The sequence below is a fragment of the Lampetra planeri genome, chromosome 35 (assembly GCF_965212315.1).
Source record: "Lampetra planeri chromosome 35, kcLamPlan1.2.h2, whole genome shotgun sequence".
Classification (NCBI taxonomy): domain Eukaryota; kingdom Metazoa; phylum Chordata; class Hyperoartia; order Petromyzontiformes; family Petromyzontidae; genus Lampetra; species Lampetra planeri.
The window spans coordinates 9,746,375-9,768,458 of NC_136141.1; the positions used below are offsets into that span (position 1 = coordinate 9,746,375).

General features: G+C 47.6%; 1 protein-coding gene across 3 annotated transcripts in view; it reads right to left on the reverse strand.

Moving 5' to 3' along the window:
- LOC144730379 (BAI1-associated protein 3-like) overlaps positions 1-22,084 on the reverse strand; it is a 48,680-nt gene that overhangs the window by 19,338 nt on the left and 7,258 nt on the right. For all 3 annotated transcript variants that reach the window (XM_078611165.1, XM_078611167.1, XM_078611164.1), the window contains exons 5-17: positions 21,444-21,606; positions 20,199-20,243; positions 17,476-17,544; positions 15,128-15,236; positions 13,799-13,906; positions 12,774-12,863; positions 7,294-7,391; positions 6,540-6,672; positions 5,873-5,997; positions 5,002-5,104; positions 2,550-2,603; positions 1,761-1,858; positions 248-299 (exon numbers count right to left, since the gene is read on the reverse strand). In XM_078611165.1, coding sequence (XP_078467291.1) covers positions 248-299; positions 1,761-1,858; positions 2,550-2,603; positions 5,002-5,104; positions 5,873-5,997; positions 6,540-6,672; positions 7,294-7,391; positions 12,774-12,863; positions 13,799-13,906; positions 15,128-15,236; positions 17,476-17,544; positions 20,199-20,243; positions 21,444-21,606 — 1,247 coding nt within the window. The remainder of the gene's footprint in view (positions 1-247; positions 300-1,760; positions 1,859-2,549; positions 2,604-5,001; positions 5,105-5,872; positions 5,998-6,539; positions 6,673-7,293; positions 7,392-12,773; positions 12,864-13,798; positions 13,907-15,127; positions 15,237-17,475; positions 17,545-20,198; positions 20,244-21,443; positions 21,607-22,084) is intronic.

A 22,084-nucleotide genomic window follows, 5' to 3' on the forward strand; every position in this document is an offset into this window, starting at 1 on the left:
TTCACTCGGCTAACCAAGTGCGAGGCTTTAATGTCAAATGCATACCTGTCAACCCATCCGCTTTACGCGTATTATTGTACAATGTATATATTTGTCTGTATTTCTCCCTAGTTATGGGACTTTGTAAGATGAACGCTGAGATTTATAAGGGCACGGGGTGACCAATGAAGTCTGAATTGATCCGTAATAAGGTTGGCAATAATAAGGGGTGTGCAAATGATAAAAAATTCTGTAAAGCTGTCTTTACCATCTTCTCCATTTTCTGGTACCAGACGCTCTGAAAGCTGACGTCCACCAAACTGTGCGGGGGCGGGCGTGGGGGGGGGGGAGAAACGAGGATAATTAATTAATGCGTTTTGAACGTTTCCAAGAGCAGATACATCATCAGATGAGGACACGGACGCCGTGAACAACAACAACAACAACACGTGAATGACTTGACCACCCTGCTCCACGACAGTCAGAGCCACGTGACCGTCGACACGTTGCAGGCGATGTTCAAATGAAAAGCTCGCGGTTTTTTACAGGTTCCCACGTTAACGATGGTGATAATGTAGGTCGATGTTTACTGCTTTACTCTCCAACTCACCGGTGTGCTGAACTCGTAACCAATTGGCGCACGTTTTATTTTCGTGACAAACCCTACTAGTTGGCTGTGTCAGGTGGTGGTTTAACGACACATTCTTATTTACGCGATCTAACCAAAAAAAAACCCCTCTATTATGGATTTAAAGAGCATCGTGCCATTGCGCCTTTCTGCCAGATTCCACAATTTTCATTTGAACAAATTTCGGTTGCTATACGTTTTAACCGCCGCATCGGATTTCACGGTATGTGCTGTCCAACTCTCTGATGTGTCTTCGGGTTGTGCCGCGTGTTGATTCGCACGTTGTCCGATGTTTCACACCATGTCCTGGGATAGCGCCTTCAGAGCATTTGGTTCAACGAGGCAAACCCTGGAGTGGTTGGCTCAACCAAGACTCATCGGCAGCATGCGGCTACTCAAACAAACGCTGCCGGAAACCACGAGCGGGAGCCATCCACGGACAACTTTTTGACGCACAATTCACTCTCTGATGAAGCTCCCAGCACGTGGAGTGAAACGTCGGACATCATGCCTAACAACAACCCAAAACACACATCGTTTACATGCCAAACAATCATTCATAGATTTAGCAAAACATCCCAACGCATGGACCTGTTACGAAGGGCTTTAGACCAAGTGAGGGTTTCCTTCATAACTATTCTAAATGATTAATATTCCAGAAACTGCCACGGTGTAATGATGAGCCCGGCAGTTAAAACAATGGGGCAAGTTTCTAAGATCTCGCCGACTCTGTCCACCCAACAGTATAAATAGGAAGAGCACAGACAGTTCATCGGCAGGTCTCGCATGTCGGGTTTAAGTGTGGGTGCTTCCACCGTTTCCAAGACATCTGATCAGTGTGGAAGAAAGGCCATAACCCTCTCGAGCGCGGCTCTCAAGATCTCGACACAGTGGCAAATGTTAACTACCTCACCTGGTATACAGGATTGCGGGGTTCGATCTTGACCCTGATGATGCCTCTATATTTAGAGTTTGCATGTTCTTCCTGTGGTTGCGTGAATTTTCCTCCGGGTCCTCCGGGTTTTTTCCCTCCATTTAGAATCAACCTGTGCATTTGGCTGCTATGGCAAGCAAGCGCACGGCTGCACCTTTGCCACCGTTCATGAACATTTCGTGTTGCCGTGCGGTGTCGCGGCGTCGACGGGGAGCCCACCTGACGAAGGCGTGGCTGTACTTGGGCACGTTCTCCTTGAGCTCTGTCCAGATGATCTCGCACAGCCGAGTGTAGGCCAGCACCTGCTCCTGGGCTCCCTGCGCAAGCCATCACAACAACGCCGCCACTTTAAACTAAACTACAACTATACATATTTTTTTTATTTTGCCAGGTAAGGCCCACTGAACTGAATGGCTCTTTTTTTCTCATAAGCGACCTGGCCATCAGAAATTATAGCTCAACAAAGTGGCTTATCATGTGGAAATGTACAGCAGCCAAATACTCTAAACGCACATTGATTCTAAATGTGGAGGGCAAAACCGGAGGACCCGAACAAAAATCCTCACAGCCGCGGGGAGAACATGCAAAATCTAAATTACAGGCGTCGTGGTCGTGATCGAGCTCACGACCTTCTGTCTACCAGGCGAGGCAGTTAACGTCTCACCACCTTAGCGAGAATACAGCCTGTCATAACAACACAAATGAAGTTCTTAATTTTCTTGAACCGTTTCAATTTACGTTTCCAAACGCAACCCAAATAATATATTCCGCCAGCAGGGCTTTTACCTTTCAAGGCCCAAATATGGGATTGCAGTTGTTATGCAGCTAAAGAAGGCTTGGGTTTTAACAGGGCCCACGGTGTATTTTATTATATTATAATAAAGATACATTCGATTTTTTTTATTCTTGAGTTTTACTCATACTGCATATATGTAACTACATTCGTTACACGTTAAATAGTTTGTATGGAGGTGGCCTGATAATATCTTAATCAGTTTTATTTTTTACCTCCAGTGCATGGAACGGCTCTTTCTTCTTGTTGTACCAGAGTTCAGACGCTTCCTGATCGCAGCACAGCACACAAAGCAACGCGCTGCTTTAATACCATTAGTTCAAAATTGTTACCGGTTTGTAAATAAAAGCCATGGATGTTTGCCCGTATCAACAGTGAATGAAGGCACTTGCACAGCCACATTTTAAGTGAAATATGTTGAACTTATTTTGCGCCGTAAGTAGCCATCCATGCTAATTGTAGATACGGAGGAAGGAAAGCAAACTCAACACAAAAAGCAATTGGAAAGAAATGAGATTCCAATGTATATTTAACAGTGCATAGCTCCAGTTGCTTCCTAATATAGTATAGAAGAGCGTTCCAGACGGCCGCAGAAGCGCGTCTGAAAGCGCGCGATGCGGCGATCGTCTTTGTTCGATGGCTGATGCTGAGATTGAGCAGCAGCTATAGTTTTACAATGAAGTGGTTGAGCCAGATGATTGCGTCAGGAGTAGCAGAGTGGTGCATCATCGCCGTGATGATGCCGCCTCCTCCTCCTCCGTATTTGTGAATCGGGCATCGAGTCTTAAAAAGTGTTTCGTGGTTGTGTTCTGGATGACCACCACAGTCGCACATCGGAGAGTTTTTAAATTTTCCGTTTGTGTCTCAAGCATCCACATCTGCTGCTGCCGCCATGGTTTGTGGTTATAATATGAAACTAAACATACGTGACAATCAATGTACGTCTGATTGTATGTTGGCCTTCTTTCTCACCGTACGTAGCGAACCGTGTTGATCGGAGGTGTGGGAAATCGTTCTATTATCGGTGTGAAGACAGCTCAATTACAAACATCTGAGCAACTCGTTAAACAAAAAATCTATCAAGCAGAAGAAAGTGTTTAGAGCCAGGTGATTACGGTGATATATTCTGCAGCAAAATTATTGCTTAGGATGTACAGAACCTTTGTGTGTTGCCATCCCAATTTGTCAGCGTCTATTCAATGCAGGCGCTGTAATTAAATTGCCGTACATGCAGCGCTGGATGACACGGTTTCATAACAGCACTATATTATTACATCGCACTGTTGTGTTAATGGAACTACCGTGCTCACGTCTGTGATTCTAAACCATTTGGTGGCACTTTGCGTGTAGCAAAACTGTACAACTTAATTGAGAATGAAACGTTCAGACAAGTCGCTTCATGAGTTTCAAGATAAGTCAACCAAATTGTCTTGGCCGATGTCGGGGGCAAAAACAAGTCGACGCACTCATTCTTAGAGCTCAAATAGGCATTGGGCGGTGCTCATCCGTTGGCAGTCGTGGCCGAGGAGTGGAAATGACTGTACTTTATGGCAGGAAACGGCGTTTCCATCTGACAGCCGCTCTGAACTTGCCACCAACCGATTAGCCACGGTTGGCTACGTACAGTACGAAAGACGTTCAACATACATATATATGTGATGGGCTGCATTACCAAAGCACGCTTGCACACAAGCCCGTGTTTACACGTTTGCCTCAATGGGCTGTTTTCGTGTCCTGGCTGAGTAGTGATGGAGTTGGATTGGAAGCCCGGTTGGACAGGTGCAAGATTGAACATTAGGTTGTTGTTGTTCTTGTGATGCTGCGTTGGCAGTGGTGCAGAAGCACAACCAACAAAAACTCAACACGCTCGCGGGTAGTCACAGTGATTTGCTGCTCAAAGCCTGAAGTCACGGGTGCAAATTCTGCATTACTATGGTAGGGACAAGTCCATCCAGAGGACAAGCAATATTGACTTACCAACAAAGTGGCAGTTATTTTTATTGACCCGAGAGGGATGATGGTCTGAGTCAATCATCAACCAGGATTTGAAGTTGGAACTTACCATTTGTGAGCAGCTCACTCTACCACTGAATCACCTCGCCGGTTCTAACATTTTTCATATTCTTAGGTTTTTTCGGTAAAGTCACGTAGGTAAAAAACATTAAAAAGTAAAATAAAATAAAAATCACGACGTTTCGGAGGCAACACAAGCTTCCGTCTTCAGGTGGTACCGTCACAGCCACGACAGCTGTATCAAGTAAATTTTAAATTTACAAGTAAATTTACTTGATACAGCTGTCGTAGCTGTGACGGTACCACCTGAAGACGGAATCTTGTGTTGCCTCCGAAACGTCGTGATTTTTATTTTATTTTATTTTACTTTTTAATGTTTTTTACCTACGTGACTTTACCGAAAAAACCTAAGAATATGAATCATTGCAGTCACGAAAGCTTCAAATCTAGAATTAGGTTCTAACATTCATCATGAACACTTCACAATACAGGAAGATATATATAATATGTACTTTTATACGGCAATATTTCTGGCAATTGGCTTTCTTCATATCAGAAAGATTAATAAAATGTGTGCCCAGCCGCTACACCAGCTGGGCTGTATCCCAGTCAACGCCCCTGGCTAACGCGGGTGTTTAACTACGCGCCTTGTACCTCCAGGGCTGTCCCCACGGTGGCCTGTAGCTCTCCGTGCGGCTCTCCAAGCTGCCTGGGCTCCTTTTCATACAGCGGAGATCCAAACAGATGTATCAGGAACCTAAGGGTAAACAAAGATGCACACCAATATATAAAAAAAAAACTACTATCATACATCACACACCAATTTGGGCGCCGCAGTCGTGAGATGTTAATTACCTTGCCTGGTTTACAGGGGTTCGTGAGTTCGATCCCGTACATTTGGAGTTTGCGTGTCTCTCTCCCCGTGGCCGTGTTGATTTTTCTCCGCGTCCTCCAGTTTTTACCCTCCACATTTGACTGCTCTAAATTTCCACACGATAAGCCGCTGAATTGGATTATCATTTGTGACAGCCAGGTCACATCTGAAAAAGAGCTATATAGCTCGGTGGGCCTTACCTGGTAAAATAAAATAGTAAATAGCTGTGGTTATGGGCGTCGCTTGCAGTGGGGTAACGTGGTTGGCATTCCTCCTGGCGCGAGGAATTAAATGGAGGCCCCTGTCCAGCGCTTAGCCCCTGGACTAATGGGTGAATGTGATGGAAAAGACCTTTTGGTGTTTTTTTGTTCGGTCATCAGTGACAGTTTGAAGCCATCAAACTCTGCACACGTTCGGTAATGTTAGCTCTCCGGGGCCCTCCAGACAAAATAACATTTTTCTAACAGCGGATGTGGACGTGCTGTTTGGAATAGCCCAAAGATTGTACCGCCGCTGTGCCAGAGAGCCGCAAAGCTTTGCCAAGTGGCAAACAGGCATTGTTGGCCCTGAGCGATTGGCCTCGGATGGAAACACTTTGTGAGAAAATAAATATAAATTGGGGAAACACCAAAAAAAGAAACACAAAAGAACCTCAGGAGGTCGCGCAGACTTGGCAGCGACGCGGGGTCTGTGAGGGGGAAGTTGCCGTGCAGCTCTCGGAGCGCACACAGGTTCTGCGAGATGAGCTTCGCGAAGCTGTCTTGGAGCCGCGGTCCCTGTGAAGGCAGACACGCAACAGCCAGGGTTAGCCATCGTTTAAATCAGTGTTTCTCAACCATTTTGTTGGCTCCTGTTACCCCCCCTTGTTGAATTTTGTTTCAACCGAGTAGCCCCTTGCCTGACTCAACCATGGTTCTGAGAAATAAATGTATTTTGTGAGGCGTACTAACGAGTAACTGCAAAATCAATGGACGCTTTGCAGGCTCGTTGTAATGTGTTCACGCTCGCTGGCTACTCTTGGAAACCCGCATTGTTTACAATGTTTAGAAAAGTCTTTTATATCGTTATAGGTTACCATATGGATTCATATATTTTTTTATCATAGTTATTTTATATTGGCAGTTCATACATGGTTATTCACCGATAACTCTCATGTATGATATAATTTCACACATTTATAAATCACCTCACGTACCCCCCTTGGACAATCCGAGGTACCCCCAGTTGAGAACCACTGGTCTACGGTAAATCCCGTCGATATCTCGTCTACTGCATGTCCTCCGTTTCACCCCCATGCCGCTCATTCCGCTGTCGTTACCTGGTCCGGTAGCAGCCTGCTGCGACCTTGTTCCGACAGCGTCCACTTCTCCTCCAGGGTTTTGAGCAGCTGCATCAGGCAATCGGGCAACATGGGGCTGCTGCTGTGATGGTCGCTGTACACAAACCACCACCTTGGGGTGAGAGAGACCGTCGCGACAGAGGGGAGCGCTCGGGTCAATTGGGAAACGCCATGAGGATTTTTTTGTTTGTTTTTAAATGATTGCGGTGCCATTCATAACAAAGTGTTTTTTTGCGGTTGGATCGCCTAAATATAAATGTGTCATTAACCCGCCACCACCTGACACAGCCAATTAGTAAGCTGTCACGTTAACAGAACATGCCAATTAGTTACTATGTAAACACAACGGTGTGTTGGAGAGTAAAACGAAAGGGTTACAATTTAATCGCGACATTTTGCCGGTGAAATATTCTGACGAAGCTGGTTTTAATCACCAGCAAAACATCGTACTCAAATTGTAAATGTTGTGGGTTTACCCTCCAACACACCGGTGTGCTGAAGTAGTAACTAATTGGCACGTTCTGTTTACGTGACAAACCTTGCTAATTGACTGTGTCGGGTGGTGGCGGGTTTAACGACACATTTATATTTACGCAATGTCACCCAAAAAAACGTTATTATGAATAATACTGGTCGCGAAAGCCTTCAATGTGTTAAATGGTGGTGCCAGCACATTGGGAAACACAGATGATAGCTAATTTAAAATGGATAAATTGCCTGAAGAATAACTTACATGATGGCCTGCTCCAGGGGTGAAAGGTCAACCTGCGTTGCATGTTGGGAAAGCACTGCCATGGCATCTTCTCCCAGCTCACCCGACCACAGCCCACTCTGTTCGGAGAACCACGGCATAACACACACACACCCATCACACACACATCACACACATCACACACACACATCACAAACCCATCACACACACCAATCATACGCACGTGGAATCTACAGAATAGTGGCTCAGAGCAACAATTGTCATCTCACCCCAACTCACGGGAGAACAATTGCCAAGCTCGGTTTTAGTGGAACATGATTGTTGGAACGTTTCCAGATGTTTAAAAAAATATTGTTTCTACATTTTTTGAATCCTAACTTTTTTTTTTACATTGCCAATCATTTCTTTAAAATAATGTTTAGATAGATTAAAATATACTTTATATATTAAAATCATGTTGTTCCCTGCCCAATCTCCTTCCTCCTCTAACCCCAGGAGCACAGAGTTCGGGACTTCTGTCCACGGAGTTTCTGTAAACCCCTCAATGCATCGCGGTTTGTGCTCTGCACCAGGCTTTTATTGAAATACATTAATCCAATAACAAATGATGTTGCTAGCAAGTAAAAACAATCGAGAAAATTCACGTTACTATACTCAAGCTAGATAAAAATAATAATTGGTAAGGCTAATTTATTATTTTCATTGTCTAACGTAAATGTAATGGCTAAATATCACTGAGCTTTCTTTATCCTAAAGGTCCACTTAGTCCCTCTCACTGCCTCCCTTAGCCTTACAAGTCTCTTTTTACTCCGAGTAAAATTTCCATTTGCTAAAATATTGTTTGGCACAAAAGTGTTGTCAGCATTGCTTCTCCACGTTTCATGGAATCTCCTTTCTGTTCATCTACACAGCTCGGTTCCCTCCCTTCACTCCCCCCCACCCTCTATAATTCCCTGCTCAACCAAAACACAGCCCAATTGCACCCGTACCTAACTTTTTTTGGCGCCTCTCGCTCTCATACTATATTCACAATCGTGACTTGAAGCTTTCGTGATTGCAGGAATCCATACTCCTTAGTTTTTTCGGTAAAGTCACGTAGGTAAAAAAATAAAATAAAACAACAAATAATTTTTGTTTTGTTTTATTTCATTTTTCGCAATGTTTTTTTTCATTTCGTTTCCTTTATCACCGTTAATATCTCATTTGTCAGTTGCCCAAAATTCCTTAAGGTTCCCTTTTATGGCCTTTCTTCTATTCATCTCTTTCCATGATATTACTCTGGAACTTTCCAGTAGATCCTCCCAGTTGCATCCAGTTGTTCAAACTGCTCATGGCGTCACTTAACTCGCTGTCTTCCGCGGCTTCTTGTGGCGCCTGTAATGTTCCCAGTGAAAACATCACATTCAGCCTCTTGTTTTCTCATTACATGTCCACAAAATCTAGCGAGCCTTTCTCTAATTATTCTTATTAATTTTCTCTTTTTACCTGCTCTACGTAGTACACCTGACTCATCTTGTCTGTCCATGAAATCTTTAACATCCTTGTTAAGTTAATAACCACATTTCTCTTGCTTCTAGTTTGCTCTGTGGGGTCTTTGTAATCATCCAGCTTCACATCTGCATCGGAGAACAGACCTGCGCATGTTACACTGTAGTATTATAATTCTTGTTGCCATTAATAATTTATTCTTTTTCAATCCAGATCCCATTTGCTGAAATATACATTTTGCCAGGGCTATTCTTCTCTTAATCTCTGTGACGCACCTTCATTGACACCACCAGTTTGAAAACCATAGCTCCTAACTCTATGTGCCTGTCCAATTACATGATTTTGCATCTTTGGTGGCCCCAAGCATCTTGGAAGCCACTGTGGTTTTCCTGCTCAAAATCTAAACAAATACAAAGATAGATTTGAAAATAAAATTAATAAGTTTAAAATGCATTTAAAATAATATGCCAAAGCAAAAATGAATAGAAATACATAAAGCCAATATTTTTTTTGCTGAATTTTTGGAAATCACACTGTTGACTTTAAAGAGCTGTGCCTTAGTGCCCTATTTTTTGTTTTAATTAGGACACCGAGTTATAGGGAACACGCCCGGGAAGATGACCACTGCGGAAATGAAGCGATTAGATCAGCTCACGGGCAAGAGCTGGACAGACAGTGACATTGCAATACTGCGAGGGATGGGCCATCGCTGATGATGAAGACGACGATCACGACAAGGTCTCCCTGCTAATCGATGACAACTTTCCTGATTCATCTCCCTGTGGCAGTCTAGCCCAGAGGGTTACGACAGCACCGGCCTGCAAACGGTTCAGAGCGGTGATAGCCGGGTTTTTCCATTGTTCGCGATCCAGGTTTGGCCACTAACCGACCACAGCATAACACAAACACTTTTAAACGTGCCCTGTTACTTCACAAGGCCAGAGAAACGCGTACAGGTGGCGGCGGGGAGGGATACATTTTTTTTTTTACAAAATAACGCGAAAAAAAACAATGCCCCCCACTACGGATTGCTCCCCTGGGTTTAAATTGAGTCTAGGAATAGTAGTGGGCCGGCCGGCGCGACATCATCCTCCACCGAAGACCGCGGGGCGCCACAGATGTTACAAATATTTTACTTAAGAGCCGGTGGGGGAGCCGGCCGCTTTGTTTGTGCAGGGCAACGCGGCGTGCAAAGGGAAATGTCGTCGCGTCGTTTCGCTTAGCGGCCGTCGCCACACGTCGTCCGACGCGGGGTTTTTTTTTTACATCCGAGACGAAAAACACTTTTTTATTTTTAAAAGGTGTTTCTGGTGGCGTATCTGGTTTCCACACGATTAGGATGTCTGCTGGATTAGAGTGTCAAGCTTTTTGCCATGGCGAAATAACCTTTACGTCTGAGGTGAAAAACATTAAAAAAGGTGCTTCTGGTGGTGTATCTGGTTTCCACACGACGAGGATGTCTACTGGATGAGAGTGTCAAGGTTTTTGCCATGGCCAAGTCACCTTCCGTGAAAACACGTGCCGTGCGTCCGCCCTTGACTTCACATTCTAGAGATTGTTTAGACAAAGCCCTTCACCTGTTTGTTGATGTTGCTGAATGTTGCCAACTCAAGACAGCGTATCAATGGGATTTTAAATGTACACAATGCGCTCACCAGACTTCATCAGATGGAGCCTTTCTGTGGTTCAAAGTAAATACAGTAGCGTGTTAAATGTATATTTTAAGTGTTTTTCTTGCACGAAAACAAAACTAAATATTATATAAACTTCTTGGGCTGAGTAGCCGATCATGAGGAACCCATGAAGCCGTTTTGACAAGAGATCCAAAGCTTCGTGTAATGAGTATAGACTGAGAGCTTGTGCTGAATTATTTCCGATTCCCTACGCGCATTCTGCTGGGAAGTAACGGCGCTCCCTGCCCCAGACCCCAGCGATATCTTTGAATTGGCACGATTCGAAATTGCGGTTTCAATCAATTCTATCTCGTTCACCCCGTGTTAATGGTACGGTTTATTCGCATTTTGTTTTCTGATCGTAAGCAGGAGGGTTTGCGCGCATGCAATTTGATGCGTGCAATTCTGAGCGTAAAACGTGGATTTTCATCGGTGAATCGATATTTTGTGTCATATTTCACCACCTGCTTATCCCTCAATTTTAAACAGTGATATTGTAAACAGTGATATTTCCCATACGCCTACACAGGCGCAATATGTGCGGTGGCAGGCTCGGGCGAGGCACAGAGACGTGGAGGCCATCGTCCGTGGGTGGCAGGGTAGCGCAGCGGTAACAACTCCTGCCTCACATCAAGAAGGGCCTGGGTTCATTTAACAACTCAGGCATCTTTCTACATGGCGGTTGTATGTATATATGTTAAACTTCCTTCGCACCGTACGTAGCCAACCGTGCTAATCGGAGGTACGGGAGAAGGACATCAAACTAAACACAAAAAAGTATGTTCTCTTCCCCTGTCACGCACGAGTTTCCACCGCGTTCTCCAGTTTGCACCCAAAGTAAAAAAACCACACAATTACAACTGGTTTTGTTCAAATATCCCAATGCCGGAAAAAATAACTGCAAACTACAAGTAGTCCTCTACTTACGATGGAGATGCGTTACGACGACCCCATCGTAAGTTAAACATATTGTAAGTCGAAGATGGCCTAGCCTACCCAGGAGTCTTAAAGAATGGTGATAATTTAGTAAAACAGAGCAATTGACAGTACCGTACTGTATACACTATATACTGTATGTATTTATTAATTACAATACTGTATTGCACATTAAAATTTTAAGTAAAAAAAAGGTAAATTCTTAGCTTACTTACGTGAACTGCAATTTAATAGAAAGTTTTTTCAGGAAGCAATCCTATCTGCTATAAAAAAAACTTTTAACATGCATTGAACATATCGTATCGTGGTAACCCTAAAATGAAATCGCTAAAGCTACGTATCATACATGCATCGAACGTATCGCAACGTATCATATTGTCCTGTACTCACCAAGATCGTACCTCGTACGCTTCTGCGTTTGCCTGCCGCGCGAAATTTAAAATATTTTACAATTTTGTCATATCGCTATCGCCATCGTAAGACCGAAATATCGTAAGTCGGGGACTATCTGTACTCGTTTGGAATTACGCACTGCAGCATCGCGTCTTACTGCGATAGACTCAGTGAGTCTTTCCCGGGTAAACAAGCACAATACTAACATTATTACATAATATCGAGTGAAAAACCCACCAAAAAGGCAGAAGTCTCTCTTTAGTGTTTAGATTGTTGTCTTTCCCCCGCCCCTGCGATTAACACGGTTGGCTACATACGGTGCGAAAGAAGTTCAACACACATGCATACAAGAGACAGTACAGCAAGTGTCTCTCTGGCCCGCGTATGATGGGTCCCAGTGTTGTCTCTGTGTGGGTTTTATACAACCATTCTGAATTCCTCCCGCAACAAAAGAAATCTCACATTATTTGCCAAACATCCAAAACCCCATTCTTACTGAGTGAGACTTTTTTGTTGACAAATACATAACATGTGCTTTTGCATGATGACGTCTGACGAACCGCAACTTGCAAGTAAACCCACCATGCCCAGCAGGCACGATGTTACAATCGCGAACCGCACGATGATGCAAATATACAGCAGGCGTCAGGGTCGGGATCAGACCCACGACCTCCTGCACACCAGGCGAGGTAGTTAACATCTTGGCAACACGACACCCCCACATGTCAGCCACTTACGCCCCCCCCCCCCCGCCACTCTTTCCCCACCCCTAAGTCCAGCCAGCCTTGTAAGTTCCCAATGGACGAGTTCTGTCAACAAGGACGCGCACGACTTGCGATGCTGCTCTGTGCCGCTCTTGTTGTCGCAATGGCTACGTACGGGGCAGAGACGAATTACAAAAAGGGGGGTGGGGGGTGGTGAGAGACGACGATGATGACGACTACGACAAGAAGAAGGGTCGAATCGGCCAGTCACACGCACGCAAGGCACGCAGGCACGCAGACCGCTCACCGTGAGGCTGTGCTCGTACTCCACAAACTCGTTCAGCAGGTGCTCGTACGCGCCCCTCTCGAGCCCTTCCCGGCTCAGCGCGCTGTCCCTCTGTTGCAGCCAACAAAACAGCCGCTGTCACTTCCCACGCATTGGGACCAACAACAACAACCGCCGTTCGCCGCTATGTGGTGGTGACGTCACCCCGGCGCGTGTGCCAGGCTAGGTGCACGTTAAGGCCACGTGAAGTGTCGAACGCCCGCTGGCAGGAGGTCACGGGGACAGACCCAGGTGCCATGGGTCGACTGACTGAGATGACTGGCCGATGCGTCAATTTGTCTCCACGCTCTAATGAGCATTGGGGCGGCACTCATTTCGATCGGCTGCCTTAAACCATTGGTGGAAATTCCTCATTCCCATGGCAGTGATCCAGGATCGCCGTAGGAAGACCACTGCTGTTAATGTCCCACGGGACGGCTCTCTGTTGGGTGCGGTGGTGCTGGCCCCGTTATCCAGGCCTCTGGAGGGATGGGCCGCTGAGTCACAGATTTTCGCGACTTCTAAACCCGTTGCGTTGTGCGGTAGCCAGGAGATGGCAGTACAGCAAGCGGATTAATTCATCCATCTAGATACCTGTTAACCCCTTATCAATGCCCCTACCTTATTACGGACCAATTCAGACCTTATTGGTCATCCCGTGTCCTTATAAATCTCAACTTTAATCCTACAAAGTCCCATCACAAGGAGAGAAACACAATCAAATAGACAATTTGTACGAGAATACGGGTAAACCGTATGGGTTGACAGGTACACCGTATGAACCTGAAAACTCAATTTCCTTGCACAAGAATACGGGGTAAGCCGTGTGGCTTGTCACGGTGTGTGACACACGCCACGTTTAACCACCGCGTCTACAAACAGCGCAGGAAACGAGGGGGGAGGGGTTGCTGCAGGTTTTGATCTCCTCGGGCCACTTGTGATTTGGCCATGTCACCGCCCCCGAACGTCGTTGCGACAAAATCCCTCTGGCGCTTCGCTGCACGCACCTGGCAGGTGAGGAAGGCGCTGTGCAGGCGGCACTCTCCCGTCACGTGGGAGCGGCTGGAGCGTGGCAGCAGCCGGTAGGTGCCAGCGTGGTACGGGGCGCCGAGGTCCTGCCGGGCAGGGTGGGAGTGGGGCGGGGTGCGGGGCACAGTGGGTCACACAGACGCCAGGGACGAGGGCACTGCCGTGGAGGAAGGAAAAGCGAGCGCTTGGAAGGGCGGAGATGGGAATATCGAGATGGACGTTGGGAGGCACAGCAGGAGAAGTGGTGGGGGGGGGGGGGGGTAATGTTGTTGTCCTTACATGGTTAGCTTTGTACGTTGCAAAAGAAGATCAACAATCATACATACGTACATTGTCTTGTGGTCAGTGAGGGGAGGGGGTGAGACTCGGCTTGGGCGCGTGTTGAGAAGAGGCAGAGATGACACAATGAGAAGAGCTGTGGAGATGCCACTGGTGGAAGACAGAAGGAGCAGAGGGAGCCCGAGGAAGGGGTGGGGATGGCAGGAGGCAGCGGAACGAGATACAGGGACGGTGCATGTGATGAGAGAAGAGGCGCAGAATAGAAGCTCACGGGAAGAGAGACAAAACTCGAGCAGACCAGGCGAGGGAGTTAACGTCTCGCCACCGCGGCGCAAATGCCTCAATCGGGACTCCACGCACAGGGCGACATCCCCCACTGCTGTGAAACTACTGCACACTGTGTCTGTGAAACATAGCAGCGCCTTCGTGGTGACCGCCTTTGCAGCAGTGGGACGAGTGTGTGTGTGACAAACGTGTGGAGGACGTCTCTGGGAGGGGAAGTAGCGGCGACGGTGGGTAAATCTGCGGTGTGTAATGAACTACGGTTTGCGCACTGAACCGTGAACCTGGCAGCCTCAGTTAAATACCTGGCCACCGCCAGCAGCATTTTCGCGTGACATCTGAACTGGTGGATTTCTACTTCTGCACCGGGAGATGTCGTACCGGGAGACGTCGTAGTTCGTGTAGCTTCAAGCAATCCCATGATGAAGACCTTTACCATCGGGGTCTGTACCGTGGCCACCCGATGTAGAGCCACCGCCACCCTCTACTTGGCTTCAGCGCCGCACACCCAGTGGGGCGCGGGTACAGCGGTGTCACCTACACGTGGTGTTGGTGGTGGTGGTGGTGACATACTACTCTTGCGTTGTTTACGGTGGTCACCAGGGCTATGTTTCACCTGGAGCTGTTCAGGCATGGGGTTTGGTGAGGAGTGTGGGGACGGTGGGGGGGAGGGGGACGGGGGGGGGATTGGGAGGGTTAAGGACTGGGGGTGGCCCTGGAAAATATTCCGCTGGAAATGCACTCACCCGCACGGGGAGGTTGAGAAGGCCCAGGAAGTCGGCCTCTTGCTTTGGCTTTATGAGTCCCTCGGTGAAACTCAATCGCTTCAGCTTCTTGACAACTTTCTTGCTCAATCTGAGACACAGCAGACGTGCGTGCGCTCTTGTTTTCCCGAGCCTCAGGGGGAACGGTGGACAGCTTCGTAGCGGCGCGTCGCGTTTGAAGTCTGGGCTGGGGACTCACAACAAGTTTGCGTCTAATTGTGGCGCCCTCCCCCATCGGCCATTAGCGGTGCTTCAGGGTTTTACCTCCTCGTTTGCCGAACCACATCCCATCCCCATTAAGTAATAATTACGACCTTTTTGGTGGCTCAGCTGCTCTGGTTGTTGCTCGCACCAACGTTGGATGTCAAGCTGCTTTGTTGGTGCTGCAAGAGTTGCACGAAGTTACGTGGCCATAACTTCTGCAGCCAACAGGGGCGTTACATTCACCGTAATGTAAATGTTATACAACAAAAACAAACTACGTGAATCAAATGTTGAGTTTCTGAGAACGCGTCGAAATGTGGGGGTCGGGCTAAATCGTTTGCGAGCGTGATGCCCTGTGTGATTTTGGGGGAACAATATTTACGTTATAGCCGTGCCCTAATCTCCTGTAGGTCCGGTGTGTCTTTATTAAGCATCCACAGTGTTGACGCTCAGCCACGGGACGCTCGACGTTTGTAATGGGTGACCGAGCCGTTGGCCCACTCACTCGAGAACAAACACAGATAAGGGTTATTATATTTGTTCTGGATATTATCACATCTTCCACAACATTTTCCGCTTAAGCTTATTTTCTTTTTGCAAAATGCTGCCTCTGATAGACATCACTTGAGGCAGTGTTCTTCACTGGCCTTTTGTGCGGCCCCTGACGTGCAGCCCCCAACAATACACAAAATGTGAAAACACCCCCACCCCCCCCATTATCATCGTGCTGCAGTCAAACCCCAATGGTGGCAAACGTGTGGCGGCCCTCACACTGACGATGTCTTATCGGCGAAAGTGGCCCCCCCTCTGGAAATTCGTGAAAATCACTGCGCAAGAGGGGTGACGCAACATTGCGCACGTGTCACCTGACTGGTTCCACCTGACTGGTGCCGCTTGGTTAAGATGCAATGATAAATTAAAATCCACTGCATAGAAAATGTTTCAAAAAAATAATTCCGCGGAGGTGTGATTTTAGCACATGGACACACGTGCACTATCAACAATGGCAACGGTTATTCCCAGTTAAACATACACACTGAATTAAAATAAGATTTAACAATGCGCATTGCTTCAATCAGAGCTGTTAGCAGTTCCGTTATGGCAAAGGATTGGTGACAACGTGGTCACTGGGTTACGGTGTTTGTTAAGTTATTACACACAAAAGTAGCTTGTTTTTTATATCTTTGATCGCGATGCATACGTGGCCATGTTTTGTTTTAGGTCACGTTACTGCCTTTCGACGCTCGCTTGAGTCCATTTTTTTCCCCATCTATAGATGTTTTTCCCCGTGCACGCGTGGATCCGTTAACTGTATTCTGCCCTTGCTCTCAGCTTTACCAGGCCCTGGAGGAGAATAGCAAAGTTAAGATCGCTCTCCGCAGCACTGGCAGCAGCTAAGCGGATTGGGAGTGGAAACTTCCGGTCCCTCTCTCCCCTCGGAGCTCCCTTGGGGGCCCAGTGCGGGCTCGCTCCGCAGGGCACGAGGGCTGGGTTCTCAAAAACGCCCTCGCTTTTTGACCTCTCCGGGTTTCCCGAGGCTTAGAGGGGAATCCGTGTCCTCAGGGGGGTGCCGGAGGTGGGGGGGGGGGGACACGCGTGTCGGTGAGTGATTCCTGCCGTCCTACTCCTCGAGGCCAAGGGTCGGGGTGGATTAGGGTTTTGTGTTTTTGGGATATCCGGGGGTATGGTGGGTTCCCATGGTCACTCTAATCCCGAGTCAACGGATCTCTCTTCGGTGATTTGTTGTGCTATCAACACCTCGACGGGGGAGGTTCCCGTTCTCTCCTTTCTCTCGCTCGTGTTTGCTGCATCGCTACGCGAAGCGTACGCAACGCGTATTCCGATGTAGCTCACTCACGCATAGGCTTTGTCGCCTGCCCCCATGGTAGACTGCACCCCGGATTAATTCAGGAACGTTTATCCACGCACGTTGTAAGTTGGCGCGGCATGCACCGCCGCGCGTAAACGTGCCATCTTAATCTGGTGGAGTTTAAGTTTCACCGTGGTGTAATGCGGCAGTCGGTTGTGCCACGTTCTGCAGCTTCGAGGACACGGAGCGGGCGTTGCGCTCGCGTGACGCTCGCCGGCGTGGTTGTGCGCACCGCCCGCCCGACATTCGCACTCACGTCTTGGCGCCCTGCCACGAGGAGATCTTGGAGATGTCCTGCATGAGGGAGGAGTCGTTGTGCTCGTTCCTGGCAAAAGGCGAAATGCGTCACGTGAGACAACAAAACGGCGGTTGACAGAGCATCGCCAGCGGTCCGAACCCTGACCCCAACCCCTTGCTTTGTCTCTTCCCTTGGTGGATATTTATCCTTCTGTGTGTTCACTAGATGATTCTAGATTTTAAGCTTTTGTGACTGCAAGGAATCATATTCTTAGGTTTTTTCGGTAAAGTCACGTAGGTAAAAAATTAAAATTAAAATTAATAAAAGTAAAATAAATAAATAAAAATATCTTGATACAGCAATCGTGCTGTGACGGTTCCACCTGAAGACGGAGGCCTCCGAAACGTCGTGATTTTATTTTACTTTTATTAATTTTAATTTTTTACCTACGTGACTTTACCGAAAAAACCTAAGAATATGTTCACTAGATGCTTTCAATCTTGTTATCCCAAGTCAATTGTTCTGGCTAAATATATGAGTTGCTTCCAAACCAACAATAGGAGCTGCCCTTCCACTGGTTGCACTGACACAACCACCATAGGTAATTGATGCTGATTGGCTTATATCCTTAGGAGAGTTTTATATGCAACATCGTCTGGGATACATTTCTCAATATTTTATGGGTCACTGGCAGCATGTGCCGAGTAGCGACAGCCATAGTGAGATGGACACTGGACGTGGTCCGCTGGGTGTGTAAATATTTTCCGGGTCACAGAACCGACAGAGACCGTCTGAAATTTAGCCCTGAGATTATCTAAGTAAGAGACCTACACCAAGGCAACTATACTCCTGATGCACAATCTCGGTAGGTGCCTGAACAAGCGACTGCATCCTCAACAATATAAACATTGCCTAGCGTCAGCACCTTCACCACTCGTTGCGGAAGGTTGTGGTTCAAACCAGGGCAGGGCTGCCCCTGGTTATCACTGCAGGCTCATTAACCGTAAAATACGTGCCGTCTTATTCATGGTGCATGTTAAGGATGCCTCGTGTCATTTTAATCGGGCAGGACATACATTGTCACGGTCCGTAATCTGAAAGATTAACTCCAAATTAACAAAACACTGAGCTGTGTAGCCCTTTTTCAGAAGGGACCTGACCACAAATAAAAGCTCAATGAAGTGGTTCATCACGTGGAATTTTATAGCAGCCAAATAGTCCTAAAAGCATGGTTCTTAATTACGGAGGACTCGAAGAAAAATCCACCCGACCACGGGGAGAACACGCAAACTCCAAATATACAGCAGTAGGCGTCGAGTCTGTATCGAACCCACGACCTCCTGTATACCAGGCGAGATAGTTAACATCTCGCCACTGCGGCACAAATTACTCAATCGGTACTACACACACAGGGCAACATCGCCCACTGCTGTGAAACTACTGCAGACTGCGTCTGTGAAACGCAGCAGCGCCTTCCGTGGTGACCGCCTTTGCTCTATAATTATGGCACGATTACCGATTGCAGTGAAGATTGAATTACTGCTGTTAGGCGAGCCGGCCCCATGCTGCGTCTCGCAAGCGTGGCGACTGTCCAACTTTAACTTCCCATGAAACGGTGGCGAGGTTGGCGCCAGAGACTTTTGTGAGCGAGAGAGAGCTGCACTCTGCCACTTGACGCCACATCCAGTGGCACGAGAACAATAGATGTGCCAACACAAATGGTGACGTGAGCTATATCGGGCTGCGTTGGCCTCCCCCGTCAGTGCCCATCACTCGCCCCACAGTTTCCCATCAGTGACAAATGTCACCGAGCGGAAGCGGTGCTTACAAAAACTTTGTATCACGCTTAGGTAAATATTTATGCAGACAATACGGACTCTTATGACAATGCTCATTGCTAATACGTCGCACGAATATGACGGAAAAGCGCCTTTCCTGTCAAGCAAAATGTAATTTTTACGATCATGATTATTATAATCTAATGGTCACTTATCTGTAGGTTGTACACATTAACATAATTTAATTATTGGTTTGAGACTGAAGCAGACAAAAGCTTTTAAGAACGTTTGTTTCCCGATTAGTCAAAGGTAAAGGCGCAACCCTTACATTTCTTGTTCACGCCACTGCTGGCAGAGGGGCCTCCACTGGAGGTGGATCTATGGGGTAATTGGCCTACTCTTCCATGCTGGCCAGACATTGATAATTGGTAGCAGTGCTGAATCAATCTGCAATGCAATTGTGGCTTTAAAAGAACAAAAAAATATCAAATTTTGTGCATTTTTAAAAATCTAATTTTATGCAAAAAAAACAAGACTAGATTTTACCCTTTCTGGCATTCTATTCTATTTCAGATTTATTTAGCGCCCTTTCCAGGGCACAGGGCGTGTTCACCACAGGTACTGCGTGTGGTTAATGCAGACTTGGTGCCTTGCACAAGGGCTTCTGTTTGGTGTTTGAACATCTTAACACCTCCTGTTTTATTGCCAGAAAGGGGTAAAAACTTTTCTTTTTTCATACTTTGATACTGTCAAAAAAGGTCCCATTTTCTCATGGTCCTTATTCACAGTACATATGCTATTCAGATGTTGAAATATGTTTCTCATATTTTCCTTGATGAATGTGTTTAGTTTTTAAAAATGTATTTAATATATATTATCAAGGGGAAATTTATAGGTAGGGCCGTAATGAACAGTTCTGAAGACAGGTTAGATGGGGAAGGTAGAGTAGGTGATGCTGCTTACCACACACACAGCGTCAGGACATCGGTCTTCACATCATCGATCCGCCTGCGAGAAGCAACAACAGTGGTGCAACGCTGTTGTCAGCCGTGTGCCGTGCGCTCGAATCAAGAGCTCAAAACCACTGAAGAAAAAAGCAGGCTCGTTTTAAAGAACAACGCCAAAAATAATCGCACCAGTTCCAATAAAACACGGTGCTGGTGCCGCGGTGCCTGTGACACGTGGGTTACTCAAGAGCTGGGTGCAGCTAAAATAATGAAACTAAAGGATCCTTCAAATGAACGTCTCGGAATGACAGGCAAGGAAATGGCTCGATCGAGCGAGCAGCGCTGGAATTGTGTGAACGCGTTACCAAGTAGGTAAGGGCCAGATATTGAGCGTACAAATCGCAGTGCGGATTTGTGGGGGCGCATGAACGCGACCGCAAGGCGTTATGCAAAACAGCCGACCGTCACGGGGGAAAGTATGCGTCTTTTATTAATTAACGTAATACGGAGAAAGACTCCCTACGTTTACTCAGCCTCAGAATTGGTGTGGTGTGTAAACATTGGCACTGGGGAGACAAAGGCGGTCGGGCGTGGTGTTGGCCGCACCGATTCCTCGCGTGCCGTGCCGGCCTTAATAGATGCTCGCTAACAGCGCTTGCCCCAACAGGCTGTTACAGGCTATGGGGAGGGAGGATCTTTGTCTGTGAAAGTCAAAGTGATCTTCTGCTCAAATGAGCATTGCCGCGATGCTCTTCTGTTTACAGCCCTGAGCCAGTGGGGGACATTCCACATTCCCATGACGAGGGTGATCCTCTTAGAAAAAACTAAAATGACTTCCCTACAAAGTGGTACTCATTTTTATCGATTCAAGAGAGAGGGATGATGGTGGGGAGAGTTAAGCTCCAAACCACGATTTGAACTCGCAAAACCGTCGGATCGCAAGCCGCTGGTTCTACCGCTGGAGTCGCCCCGGCCGGATTTCGTCTCCACAAGGGAACGCGGCGGAGAGAGAGGCCGCTGTAATACGATACGATCGGGACACCCGATGAAATAATCGATCAGAGATTTGCCAATATCGGGGGCGAGGAGGGATGGGGGGTGGAGGAGGGATGGAGGAGGGATGGCGGGGGGGATGGGGGGAAGGAGTGGGAGGGAGGAGTGCGGGGGGAATGAGGGATGGGGCGGGGAGTGGGAGGGAGGAGTGCGGGGGGAATGAGGGGATGAGGGATGGGGCGGGGAGGAGGGAGGGTAGCCGTCGTACATGTGAAAGACGGCGTCCCACACGGGGTTGAGCGTCTGCAGCAGCGTGTCTGTGCGGTCGGGGAGCCTCTCGAGGAGCGACTCGGAGGAGGAGAACTCGCGGTTGCAGCGCTCGGCGTCGGCGCCCAGCGCCAGGCCCACGGTGCAGTACGGATTGCTGGAGCCTGCAGAAGAACAAAAAGATACCCCCAGGTAGCCTTCAACAGACTGTTGGGGCAAGTGCCGTTCGCGAGCAGCACTTCTTTGAATGGCCGGCAAGGCACACGACGGGGGTGGGTGACCAGCACCACACCTGACCACCTTTGTCTCCCTAGTGGCCATGTTCACTGCATACCGCACCAGGTACTCATTCGAGGCTGAGTCGACCTAGGGGAGGCTCAGGACCGGTTCAGATAATCCGTCACTGGTGTTGGCCGTGAGCGGGAATCGAACGCGTGTCGCCGGGTTCGTAGCGCAGCGTAGCGCTCGCCGCTACACTACCGTTGGATCCTGCACGCACAGCAGCAGCAGCATCCACCAGCCATCGGGACCCCGAGGGGACCCTGCCTCTCGAGAGCTAGAGAGGTAGGTAAGGGTCGAGGGTTTGTACCCAGGACTGGTTTAGGGTTGTGAGGGGGGCTCTCAGGCAGATGCGATAATTGA